This window comes from Pseudonaja textilis, chromosome 1, assembly GCF_049901715.1.
Source record: "Pseudonaja textilis isolate UNSWEBS1 chromosome 1, rPseTex1.2, whole genome shotgun sequence".
Taxonomy (NCBI): Eukaryota; Metazoa; Chordata; class Lepidosauria; order Squamata; family Elapidae; genus Pseudonaja; species Pseudonaja textilis.
The window spans coordinates 2,865,837-2,879,615 of NC_141990.1; the positions used below are offsets into that span (position 1 = coordinate 2,865,837).

The 13,779-nt window shown below is 44.5% G+C and overlaps 1 protein-coding gene across 2 annotated transcripts in view; it reads left to right on the forward strand.

Moving 5' to 3' along the window:
• ABR (ABR activator of RhoGEF and GTPase) overlaps nt 1-13,779 on the forward strand; it is a 146,019-nt gene that overhangs the window by 44,190 nt on the left and 88,050 nt on the right. The window contains exons 5-8 of one of the 2 annotated variants that reach the window (XM_087924469.1): nt 3,142-3,249; nt 5,709-5,751; nt 11,108-11,160; nt 12,081-12,221. In XM_087924469.1, coding sequence (XP_087780595.1) covers nt 3,142-3,249; nt 5,709-5,751; nt 11,108-11,160; nt 12,081-12,221 — 345 coding nt within the window. Of the gene's footprint in view, nt 1-3,141; nt 3,250-5,708; nt 5,752-6,820; nt 6,939-11,107; nt 11,161-12,080; nt 12,222-13,779 lie in introns of those variants that run through there. The other variant, XM_087924473.1, reaches the window with a different exon arrangement.

Below are 13,779 nucleotides of genomic sequence, written 5' to 3' on the forward strand. Positions count from 1 at the left end.
AGGGGATCAGGTGACGTTGCGACAGTCATAAATACGAGTCAGTTGCCAAGCGTGTGAATTTTCATCCCGTGGCTGTGGGGAGGATACTGCAATGGTCGTAAGTGCGAGGACCGATCCAAAGTCACTTTTTTTTTTTGGTGTCGTGACTTCGGTCACTAAATGAATGGTCGTAAACTGGGGACTTGCTATATATATATATATAGGGAATCGCCGAATAAATATTCTTGGCATTTTGGGGGGGTGTCGCTGGAAACACCACAGTAATCCCACGGAAATAAAAACACATGATTGATAGGATGCCCATATTTTCTTTCCCCAGAGAATCAGAATTTCTAAAGATAGATTAAAAAATGCAGAATTTTCTGGTTTATAATCTTTGAATATGCTTTGAAAATTGTCCCATGGTGGACAAACCATAGATAAAACACCATCAAGTTATTTTAGACCAATGTTTTTCAACCTTGGCCATTTTAAGATGGGGGGGACTTCAACTCCCAGAATTCCCTAGTCAGGGGGGACTTCCACTCCCAGAATTCCCTAGTCAGGATGGTTTAAGATGGGGGACTTCAACTCCCATGGCTGGCTGGGGAATTCTGGGAGTTGAAGTCCACCCCTCTTAAAATGGCCAAAGTTGAGAAACATGCTCTTAGATTTTACTTAATCTGAATATTTCACACAAATTAATCCAGATTTTCTGTTCCTTTCATTCAGTAGAGCTTTTAGTCTACAATTTTAAATATGTCCACCTCTTTTGTTTTGTTTTTTAAGTAGATTTCCAAAGCATTTTTCCTCAGAAACGTAGCTTCTCGGGACATTAAATGAAATACACAGAACTCGTTTGTCTCAACGCAACCATTAAAATACTTTAGCCTTTTGTTTTAGAAAGGGAATTTCTGAGGTGAACTTCTAGAGGAAAAGGCTAATATTTATTAAAAGGCCTTTTTTGGCAGAAATAAAGAGGATCACTTGTATAAAATAGATTTATGCTGTAAAAGTCAACCGATACCATACGGAATTAACTGTCCGGGGATCTGCAAAGTTGGTTCTCAGACTGTAAATTCTCATGTTTTTGTTAGAAAAATGTGAGTGTAAAGTCTCATTCTGGTTTTGATAGTTCTCAAATTACAACCACAATTGAGTACAATAATTTTTGTTGTTAAGTGAGTTTTGTCTCCATTTTATGACCTTTTTTGCTATGGTTGTTAAGTGAATCACCATAGTTGATAAGTTAGTAATCCGGTTGTTAAGTGAATTTGGCTTTCCCATTGAGTTTGCTTGTCAGAAGGTCACTAAAGGGGATCACGTTGACGCTTGGACACTAGGACTGTCATAAATATGAGTCAGTTGCTAAGCATCCAAATTTTGATCACGTGACCAGGGGGATGCTGGTCGTAACTGTGAAAAATGGTCGTAAGTCACATCCTTCACTGCCGTTGTAACTTCGAACGGTCACTAAACGAACTATTATATGTACAGACTACCTGTACGGATAGTTCTCAGTTTACAACAAACCGTTCATTTAGTGACTGTTCAATCCCGGGACTCTGCAAGCGTCATAAATATGAGTCAGCTGCCAAGCGGCTGAATTTTGATCTCGTGGCCACGGGGAATGCTGCAACGCTTGTAAGTATGAAAAAAGGTCATAATAAGTCGCTTTTTTCATTGCCATGGTAACTTTGGACAGTCAGATAATAAATAACAGATAATCAGAGTTGGAAGGGACCTTGTAGGTCATCTAGTCCAACCCTCTGCCCAAGCATGAGACCCTACACCATTTCTGACAAATGGCAGTCACTAAATGGATCATTGTAAGTCAAGGACTACCTGTTGAGTTGGATTTTAAGTTAACTCCAACAGTTGTGTGATCTCATTTCAATATATACAGTATATTGGCCAAAACCTGGTATTGACAGGTAGTCCTCGACTTACAACAGTTCATTTAGTGACCATTCAAAATGACAAGGGGCCTGAAAAAAAGTTGGAGTTGTGACCATGTTTCACACTTACGACCGCCACTAAAGGAACTCTTGTAAATTGAGGACTACCTGAACTGTGTCTTGCCTATCATGGCTTCCTGACACGTTGAAGATGGGTTTTTTTTTGAAAAAAATGGAGATATTTTGTAAGCAAGAGCTGAGTTCCATCCTTAAGAAGGATACAGAAAAAGTGGATTATTTCGCTCGAAAACCAGCCTTACCAGATGGAGAAATAAACAAAAAAATTATTTATAACGCTTCTCTGTTGAGACACATCCAACCCTAATAAAAATGTGAACAAACAATAATAAACAGCAGTTAAAATTATACAACAGGAACAAAATCAATTTCAGTATTCAGGTTGTCCTCAATTTACACCCACAATTGAAAACCAAAGTTTCCATTGCTTAAACAGACAGTTGTTAAGTGAGTTTTGCCCCATTTTGCAACCTTTCCTGTTCTTTGTTGTTAAGTGAATCACTGCAATTGTTAAGTTTATAATGGTTCTTAAGTGAATATGGATTCCCCATGGACTTGGCTTGTTGATTTGCTTTATGGATAGACCTCAATTTACAACTACTTGTTTGGTGATCGTTTACAACAGCATTGAAACAAACTGACTTATGACTGGTCCTCAAACTTATAACCATGGCAGCATCCCCAGAGTCATGTGGTCATAATTTGGCAAAAGTTAACACATGATCATGGAGATGCTACAAAGGTTGTAACTGTGAAAATACGGTTATAAGTCACATTTTTCAGTGCCATTCTAACTCTCAACGGTCACTAAACAAACTGTTGTAAATCAAGGACCTCTAAACGAATTTGTGATGACTTTGGTTTTGCAAACTGGCATGTGAATGCATTCATTCCTGTTGACTTCAAAATGGTTTTTGTTAGAAATTCTGTTTATATGTAGCACCACAGAGCAAACAAAGAGTACAATCACCATGTGCTTTCCTGCTCAACTGTTTTTGCTGTAATAGGAAACAGAAAACTCTACTTAGAACACAGAGAAACCATAGATTATTATAACCACAGATGCACACTAAACACTGCCATCTACTGGCTGAATATAATTATGTAGTTCTTGCAATACAAAACGCCTGCTAACATGTATTCCAACAGTTTTCCTCCCAATTAATTTTCTTTCTCTCTGCCACAGGCTACGCAACTGGGGGTTTACAAGGCTTTTGTGGACAACTATAAAATTGCACTAGAGACCGCTGAAAAATGCAGCCAGGGTAACACCCAGTTCCAGAAAATATCAGAGGTGAGTTTCAGGGAAGACTATTAAATCCTGTGAAATGTCATAATAGTGGAAGTCCTCGACTTACAACAGTTCATTGTGTGACCATTTGAAGTTAAAATGGAAGTGCAAAGAGTGACTTGTGATGGCTTTTCACACTTATGACCGCTGCAACCTCCCCGTGGCAACGTGATCAAAAGATGCTTGGCAACTGACTCATAGTTATGACGGTCTCAAAAGGGGTCGCACAATCCCCTTTTGCGACCTTCTGACAAGCAAAGTCAATCGCAGGGGTGCAGCCAGATTCACTTAACGACCATCTTAATAACTTAACGATTGCAGTGACTCACTTAACAACAGTGGCAGGAAAGGCCATAAAATGGGGGAAGCTCACTTAACATCGGTCTTGCTTAGCAACAAAAATGTTGGGCTCCCTTGTGGTCGTAAGTCGAGGACTACCTGCAACCAGCTTGTGAGGCTGAGCCAGTAACAAGAGATTAATCTTTCTTTTTTAAAAAAAAAAAGTTGGTTATTAAAGATATCAGTATTAACAATAATGTGGTACAAGCTTTTAAAATTAAAAAAACAGAAAATGAAAGCATTAAAAATTGGTAACAGAAGAAGGAGCGTCATTATTAATATTAAACACAGAGGCATCCAACCTTGGCAACTTTTAAGAACTATGGACTTTAACTCCCAGAATTCCCTAGCCAGCCATACAATGGCTGAGGAATTCTGGGAGTTGAAGTCCATACATGGCTGGCTGAGGAATTCTGGGAGTTGAAGTCCACAGTCTTCAAGTTGCCAAGGTTAGGTGTGATGACCAGGAGTGTAACACAAACATAACAAAATCCAAAATGTAAATAAATGTCCTTTAATGCCTCCAACTTAGCCCCACTGTTCAATAATTCTCAGTTGAAGATAAAAGGTACTCAAAAATAGTCTTCAAAAGAAAGCAATACAGTCCGAACTTAATAAGCAGATAGAGGTGAAATAAAAAAAAAACTCAAACAAACTACAATGAAGGAAATTCCACAATGGACCAGATTAAATAATTACCAACTTCAAGGAGATAACAAGGCACAGTCTGTTGGAAGGATGCCAACCAAGATAACTTCAGCCCAAAATAACACACGCTTTGCTTCTGGCAACGCTGTGTTGTAATCGTCTCTCTTATATACTATTCTCCCCAGCTGCAACCGATGAGGGGAATCATGGCCGCTTCCTCTCTCGTAAGCCAAGTTACTCCCTTCTCCTTCCTCCCGGCATGCTCCATGTTACGACCTTTCTTGCCACAATTGTTAAGTGAATCACTGCCGTTGGTAAATTTGTGACACGGTCGTTAAGTGAAACTGCCTTTTCCCCTTGACTTTGCTCATCAGAAGGGAATCACATGACCCCCCCAGGACTCTGCAACCGTTGTAAATACAAGTCAGTGCCCCAAAATTTGAATTTTGATCATGTGATGCTGCAGTGGTCATAAGTGGAAAAAAACCAGTCCTGATTTGTTAATCAATTTTTTTTGAGTGATGTTGTAACTTCGGTCACCAAATGAACTGTTGTAAGCCGAGGACCGCCTGTATACCAGATTTGCTTTGGAATCCTCATCCCTTATTAAAAAAATAGATTTTAGAGTGCGTGGAAAAGGACAAATTAACTATGGAATTAAAAGGGAAAGCAGGCACGGAATAAAATGCAATATGGGAAACATGGTATATTTGGATTGACAATAGATTTAAGAATAGAAAATGTAAATAATGTATATAATAGATATGAGGGTATGAAAGTATTGTGCATTGAAAGTTTAGACGGGATACATAAATGTATATATAAGGTCACTGCACTGTCTAATAAGTATTGGTATTATATATAAATGGAAAAAAACTCCATAAAGCATTAAAAAATAAGATTCAACAAAAGGGATATTTTACCAGTTATGATTCTGCAAATGTTGCAGAATATTTTTTTCAATCGTGTAAAAAATGCACATCTTCTCGGTCCCTTTTTTAAATTTATATATATATAAATATATAAGGACTTTGAATATGTAAGGACTCTCAACATCCTACCTTCCCATACCCTGTTTCCACTTGTGTGCAAATGTTGTCAGATAACAGATAGTCAGAGTCGGAAGGGACCTCGGAGGTCATCTAGTCCAACCCTCCCCCCACGGCCCCGGTGTCTTTGGCCTCGGCTGCAGCTCTTGGTGTTTCCTGTGGTTGCAAGTCCCTTTGGCGCGCCCTCCGAGACCCTTACTCCTTTGGCTGGCTGGGAGTTAGTTAAATTTTGGTTTTTTTTTTCCTCCCTGCGAAATTATAAGAAAAGGACCAAGTTAGGAAAAAACTGCCTCGATCTTTCAATTGAGGCCGGTGTCCCCCTCAATGTCCCCCCCCAATTTGTCCTCTGTCATGGGGGAGGGGGCTTCCTTTTGGTGGGGTCCCCCGTTGCCGTGCTGGGATTTGCTGACTTTTTCCGTCTTACAGGAGCTGAAAGTCAAAGGGACTCACAATTTTGTCACCATGGAAGGTAACCGTCTTCTGATCTCCTCTTTTGGGGGTGTGGGGTGGGAGTGGGAGGTGGGGAAGGAGTTGTGCTTTGGGGTGTCAGGTGGGGTCTCCCCATCCTTTGTCTGCCTTTTCCTGTCTGGTCTTTTTTTGGGGTGGGGGGTCGGAATGAATGAGATCCTTGGTTGCAGGAACTGGTAAGAGAGAAAGAAAGAGAGAGAAAGAGAGAGGGGGAGAGAGAGGGAGAGAAAGAGAAAGAAAGAAAGAGAGAAAAAGAAAAAGAAAGGGAGAGAGAGAGAGAAAGAGGGGGAGGGGAGAGAGAGAAAGAGGGGGGAGGAGAGAGGGAGAGAAAGAGAGAGAAAGAGAAAAGAAAGAGGGAGAGAGAAAGAGAGAAAGAGGGAGGGAGAAGGAAAGGGAGAGAGAAAGAGAGGACGAGAAAGGGAGGGAGAGAGAGAAAGAAGAGAGAGAGAGAAAGAGGGGGAAGGAGAGAGGGAGAGAAAGAGAGACAGAAAGAGGGAGGGAGGGAGAAAGGGAGAGGGGACAAAGAGAGAGAAAGGGAGGGAGAAGGAAAGAGAAAGAAAGAAAGAAAGAAAGAAAGAAAGAAAGAAAGAAAGAAAGAAAGAAAGAAAGAAAGAAAGAAAGAAAGAGGAAGGGAGAGAGAAAGAGAGAGAAAGAAATAGAGAGGGAGAGAGTAAGATAGAGAGAAAGAGAGAAATAGAGAAAGAAAGAAAGAGGGAGGGAGGGAGAAAGAGAGAGAGAAAGAAAGAGAGAGAGGGAGAGAGGAAGATAGAAAGAGAGAGGGAGAGAGAAAGAAATAGAGAGAGAAAGAGGGAGGGAGAGAGAAAGAGAGAGAGAGGAGGAGAGGAAGAGAGAAAGAAATAGGGAGAGAGGAAGATAGAAAGAGAGAGAAAGATAGAGAGAAAGAAAGAGGGGGAGAGAGAAAGAGAGAGAGAAGAAGAGGAAGAGAGAAAGAAATAGGGAGAGAGGAAGATAGAGAGAAAGAGAGAGGGAGGGAGAGAGAGAGAGAGAGGAGGGGCTTCCCTGCTTGGCATGCTGGTGGCGTCTGGAAGCAGCCCCTCACCCTCCTCTGCCTTCCCTTCCTCTTTCTCTCGCGCTCTCCCACCTCCGGAGCCAACAGACCCCCCGATAACCGCCATGGTGCCATGGAGATCCTGCTCATCGTCCGTTTTTGCTGTAACTGCACCTACGGTGGGTAGGGGGCGGTGGGTGGGGGCTTTGGACAGTGACCCCTTCCCCTCCCTCTCCTTCGCCCCCGGGAGCTGCTGTTGGACTGGAGAAGGAGGGGGTATCCCTTCTCAAGGGGGCTTGCCTTGCCTTGTTGGAGGTTGACCCCCCCAAACTCGAGGGTGAGGGGAGAAGGCTTTCTCTTTGCAATGTGGGGCGGGAGGGGTAGAAATGAGGAAGGGTCTTCTTTCTCTCCCCCAATTCTCACCTGGCTCTGGATTATCCAACTTGGGGCGGTTTCTTTGTTCCCTCCTCCACCTTTCCTCGTGGGGCGCTCCTAAGCAGGATTTTGGGGGTGTGTGTGAAGAACTTGGGGGGGGGGGGGAATGCTCGGCCAGTGGTTGGGGAATTGGGGAAGAGGGGCGAGGGTCTCCTACGCCCCCCACCCCCCACCCCAGCGGCTGCGTCTTTCCATCCAGCCCTTCGACAAAGCCGGGATGGACGGAAAAAAGGGGGCGTGACAGTGACTTGTTTGTCCCTTTCTCTTGCTCCAATTGGGGTCCGGTTGAGGAATTGGGGAGGGGGCAGAATTCAGTGTCCCCCCCGTCTCCTTCAAGGTTGGGGGACCCACAACTCCCGTGACATCGGGGGGACCGGGACTGTCTTGGCAGCTGTTCGGGACTAGGCGATGCAAGAAGCGGCTTTGTTTGAAAACGGTGGGGGATTTGAGGAGGGGGCTCCCTGGCTGGACCCCGTTTTGCCACCAGCCAAGTGGTGGTGGGGGGAATTTGGCCGCTGCCGCCCCCTCGTCCTGGGTAGCATCCGTTTCTTTCCCTTTCGTCTATGGGAATTGGGGGCGGGGGCTTAGTTCCAGGTGAGGGGAAGGTTGCAATGGGATTCTGGGAGTTGGAGTCCTCCCGTCTTAAAGCATCCTGGCTGGGGGATTCTGGGAGTGGAAGTTCTCCCCTCTTAAAGGATGCTGGCTGGGGGATTCTGGGAGTGGAAGTCCTCCCTCTTAAAGCATCCTGGCTGGGGATTCTGGGAGTGGAAGTCCTCCTCTTAAAACATGCAGGCTGGGGGATTCTGGGAGTGGAAGCCCTCCCTCTTAAAGCATCCTGGCTGGGGATTCTGGGAGTGGAAGCCCTCCCCTCTTAAAGCATCCTGGCTGGGGATTCTGGGAGTGGAAGTCCTCCCTCTTAAAGCATCCTGGCTGGGGGATTCTGGGAGTGGAAGTCCTCCTCTTAAAGCATCCTGGCTGGGGATTCTGGGAGTGGAAGTCCTCCCCTCTTAAAACATGCAGGCTGGGGGATTCTGGGAGTGGAAGTTCTCCCCTGTTAAAGCAGGCTGGCTGGGGATTATGGGAGTGGAAGTCCTCCTCTCTTAAAGCATGCAGACTGAGGGATTCTGGGAGCGGAAGCCCACCCCTGTTAAAGCAGGCTTGCTGGGGGATTCTGGGAGTGGAAGCCCACCCTCTTAAAGCAACCTGGCTGGGGGATTCTGGGAGTTGAAGCCCACCTCTCTTAAAACCTGCAGGCTGGGGATTCTGGGAGTTGAAGCCCACCCCTCTTAAAGCAGGCTGGCTGGGGATTCTGGGAGTGGAAGCCCACCCCTCTTAAAGCAGGCTTGCTGGGGATTCTGGAAGTGGAAGTCCTCCCCTCTTAAAGCAGGCTTGCTGGGGGATTCTGGGAGCGGAAGCCCACCCCTCTTAAAGCACGTGTTAACCCTGGCTCCCTTGCCCCTCCCTCTGCTGGGGGTCAGTTCTTGGCAGTGGTAGAGGGGGACACTGGATAATGGGTATCCTGGTCTGCCCCAGGGGGCTGGATTTTCTTCTTAGCTTATTTCAGGACCCCTGACTCTTCTCCCAAAAATCCAGAATCTCTCCCAGTGGCGAGACGGTCGGTGTATAAATTTAAGAAAGATATTTTTTCTCTCTCTTTAATTCTGGGTGGGTGTGTAGAAAGGCTGGATGTTACTGGAGAAGTTGTGTCTCGTAGAAACCAGAAACTAGCAGGTGTCCAAGTGTGCAAGTCTGCTTTTGGCGTAAACCAGTGGTCACTTTTAAGACGCATGGACTCCAATTCCCAGAATTCTCAAGGACCGCTCTGAATTGCAGGTGGTCCTCATCTTACAACCACAACGGAGCCCCAAATTTATGTTGCTAAGTGAAATGGTCATCCAGTGAGTTCCCCCCCTGCCCCGTTTTGCGGCATTTTCTGCCACCGTTGTTAAGCGAGACAGTTAACTTTGTCACGCGGTTGTTAAGTGAATCTTCCTCGTCCGTTGTCTCTGCATGTCAGAAGGTCGCAAAAAAGGGGATCATCACGTGACAACCCCCCCCCCCTCCATCAGGGACCGTCATAAATACGAACCAGCTGCCAAACCTCTGAATTTGGATCAGGCGTAACGGTGAAAAATGATGAAAAATGGTCATGTCCCTTTTTTAAAAAAAATAAAGTGTCATTGTAACTTCAAACGGTCACTAAGTGAACCACCGTAAGCTGACGACCTCCTGTAGTACAAGCTCCTCGCTCCGCTTTTCGACCCTGTTTCAAATTTCCTTGGGGAAGAGGAATTTTTTGGGGGGGGGTTTGAAGAAAAGCACGGGAAAATCCCGGGTTTTGTTCCCACGCGGAAATAAAATTAAATTTTTGGGGCTCTCCCTCCGTCCTCCCCTCGGCAAAAGCGGATTCGATTCCAGAAATGACGTCATGGGAATTTTAAAAATAAAAAGAATGCGGTCACCCTTTTGACAAGGATTAGGGTAGAGTAGCAGCTTGATTTAAAGTCCCACAATGCTTTCTCCGCATCTCGGGTGGCGTTCCTGGCCATCCGCCACAGAGCCGGAATTCAGCCCAACGTTGTACTCGGCTGTTAGCAGAAAACTTTCCCAGGCTGGGAGTGTGCGTGCGTGTTAAACACGGGTGGGATTCAAATTTTTTTTACAACCGGTTCGGTGGGAATGGCTAGGTGGGACAAAAAATAAAAAGTATAGCTAATACCATAAAAATATTGTCCCATTTACTAAGAATAATACAAACAATATACATAAATTAACAGCTCTAATAATACTAATTGATACAGGGGGTGGGATTCTACCGGTTTGGATCGGTTCTACACAACCGGTTGTTATGCCCAGTTCGGAGAACCTGCAAATCAGATAACAGATAATCAGAGTTGCAAGGGACCTTGTAGGTCATCTAGTCCAACCCCCTGCCCAAGCAGGAGACCCTACACCATTTCTGACAGATGAGAGTCCAGTCTCTTCTTGAAAGGTTCTTGGGATGAAGCTCCCACAACTTCCGAGGGCAACTTCTGTTCCTTGGGTTGATTGTTCTGTCTGTCAGGAAATTCCTCCTTATTTCCAGGTTGAATCTCTCCTTGTTCAGTTTCCATCCATTATTTCTTGTCTGGCCTTCGGGTGCCTTGAAGAATAGCTTGACTCCTTCCTCCTCTCTGGGGCAGCCCCTCCCTCAAATATTGGAAGATGCTATCCTGTCTCCCCTGGTCCTTCTCTTCCCTAGACTAGCCAGGCCCAGATCCTGCAACCGTTCATTGCATGTTTTAGTCCCCTCATCCTCCTGGTTGCTCTTCTCTGCACTTTTTCTAGAGTCTCAACATCTTTTTTATAGTGTGGTGACCAAAACTGGATGCAGGACTCTAGGTGTGGCCTTACTAAGGCTTTATATTAGTCCCTCCCTTGATCTCGATTGTATCCCTCTGTTAACGCAACTTAGGATTGCATTCACTTTTTTGGCTGCTGCTGCACAACATCGGCTCCTATTTAGCTGGTTGTCCACTAAGACTCCGAGATCCCCCTCCCAGTTCCTGCTATTGAGCCTGGTTTCACCCAGTCTATTATAGGTGTCGTTTGGGTTTTTCTTGCCTAAGTGCAAGACTTTACTCTTTACATTGAATTTCATTTTGTTAGATATGGCCCAGGGTTCTAGTCTGTCAAATTCTAGTCCCAATTCTGGTCATAAGTGGAGGACTACCTATTTACCATTTTTAATGTGGTTAAATAGCGGTTTTTCTTTGTTTTTTTGCTATGAATCAGCATAATAAGGATTTGGGCTAAATCTTGCAATTTTAACTCGTTTCGGAACTTTTGATTTGTTTCTTAATTCTGCCTCCTTACCTGTTCCTTACGCTGACTGTTATTTCTCTCTCTCTCTCTCTCTCTCTCTCGTTTGTAGCCTTGCTCTATAAACCTATAAACCGAGTTGCTCGAAGCACCAATGTTTTACAAGTGAGTAAAACCCCCACAGGGAATTGGGGGGGGTGAGGGGGTGAAATCTACCTAGCTCTTTCTGATCACGGAGGGACGTATGGCAAATTTAATTCAGAATACAGCTGGGAAGGACCTCAGAGGTCATCTAGTCCAACCCCCACCCAAGCAGGAGACCCTACTCCATTTTGCAGTATACAAAATAAACACAGTCACACACAAAAAAAACATGTGAAGCCCCCTTTATTCCTTCACTTTGCTTCCAAGCTCCAAATATCCTTGACGGGAGACAAAAAACTCCCCCACAACCAGTTACAAGAAGGAGGAAATGCCGTTTAAATTATAAAGAGTAAAATACGACACAAACCAGGCAAGATAAGGGCTTGAAGACGCCAAACTCAAGAGAGGAACAATAAACTAGAGATATTTCCACACTTTGTTTCCAGCACTCGCCCATACACGCGTTTGTCCTCTTAGTCCAGTTGTCACAGCTGCAGCCCATGAAGGGGATCAAGGCCCTCTCCTCCCCCGTAGACCATGTCTCTCCCTTATCCTCTCCTCCCTGCGTGCCCTAGGATGGAGAAGGGATGCGCCTGGGTCCTCCTCCAACTGCCCAGCCGGCCTCTGCCCTTCCCCAGCCTCCTCCAGTACCACCAGTACAATTCCACTGGCTGTAGGGGAGTCAGTCTCCAACAGGGGCATGACCATTTCTGACCAATGGCAGTCCAGTGTCTCCTTGAAAGCTTCCAGGGGTCAAGCTCCCGCCATTTTAATTAATTCAGAATAGAGCTTGGGAGGGACCTCAGAGGTCCTCTAGTCCAGCCCCCAGCTAAAGCAGGAGATCTTATACCATTTCAGACAAGGGACTGTCCAATCTCTTCTTGAAAAACCTCAATAATTTGTTGTGGTTGTTTTTAAAAAATTCTCTTTTGGGATCCCAGGATCTGTTGAAGCACACGCCGACCGATCACCCTGATTACCCGCTCCTCCAAGACGCCCTTCGAATATCCCAGAACTTCCTCTCCAGCATCAACGAGGACATCGATCCTCGCAGAACGGCCGTCACTACCCCGAAAGGAGAGGCAAGCAGGCTGTTGTGTTGTGATGAGGCTTTTTTTTGTGGGTGGGGTGGGATGTCCCTGACTCTCTGTGTGGACCAACTTAGGGCCCCCCCAAAAAAAAACCATCAGCAAAGCAGACCTCCTCCCCAGGTGGAGATTTGCCAAGATTCTCGAGATAGACTGCCCCTGTGGCTGGAGGCCCCACCAGGGTCAAGATAAGCTGTCCGTGAGATATCAGGATGAGTGCGGTGCTCTTTGGGAAGGGGATGAGACGGCGAGGGTAGGATTCTGAGGCTTCTCCGTTAACATTTGTAATTTTCAAAACTAATTTTCTGTTGTAATGACGAGGCAGTCGAGGCGTTTGATCATGATCAACTGAATCATGATGAGCTTTACTGGAGCCTAGTCTTGCATTCATACACATTTTTAGTAATCCTCCAACATTGGTTAACTTTGGTTACTGCTTAACTTTCGTTACTGTTTAGCATAATAGTAATTAACACAATTAATTATCTCTAGTTAAAGTCTAACATATGTTTACTTCCTCTCTCTAATCCTCCTTTAGATTAGTGACTTTGTTCGCCTGAGTTGTATTTGCTTGTAAACGTTCTTTATCTGAGGTTTGCCATCCAAGATAGGGACATTCCTGCAATTACAACTCTACAATTTTCAATAACGATTATTGATTTAGGATCCATTTCATTCATTAAATTTATTGGCCGCTCATTTTGAAGCGACTCTGGGCAAGCTTATAACATCAGTTACAGCGTGTTAATATATATGTGTGTGTGTGTGTACACACACATATATATGTACACACATGCGCGCTCATATATTTATATATATATATATATATATATATTCATACACACGTATATATATCTATATATACTACAGTCAATCATCCATTTATCTGTGTATCTTCATCTATCTTTATCTATTTTTCTACATTTTATGTAAAATGTATGAAATTATATAATTTAGCAGGTAACTGTATATGTTGATTTATTTGTGATAATTTTAAAGCACGTATAACTATACTAGCTCGATACCCGTGCTTCCCTATGAAACTATGTGAGCGGGCAAGTTTTGGAGGAGGAAAATAAAGGGGGGGGAAAATTCTGCCTCTGCCTACCAGTGTCCTGTCAGTGGGTGAGAGAGCCGAGGGCTGTTTGGAAACTGAAAGAGTATTTGCTGTGTGAGCAAGAAGGAGGCAGCAAGGAGCCTGGGCGGGGCTTAGCTCAACTGTTCTGTACTAAAGCTGCTTAATGCTGTGAAACTGAAACTCCTCTGCTTCTGTTTTGCATTTGGAAGAGAGTTCTCTTCAGGTGGGGAGGGGGAGTCGAACTCCTTAGCATCAGAGCGTGTTAATAATAATAATAATAATAATAATAATAATAATAATAATAATAATAATAATATAGGAAATACTCTAAATGCTCTGATGGTCATTTCGAAAAATCCTTTCTTAGTGAGCACCTAGAAGCCAAGAGGAACGTATGGGCCAAATTTCAAGTTTGTAGGCTTTACAGTTCTGGAGATGTTGTGATGATGCGTGAGGGGTAATTTCGCTTTTATA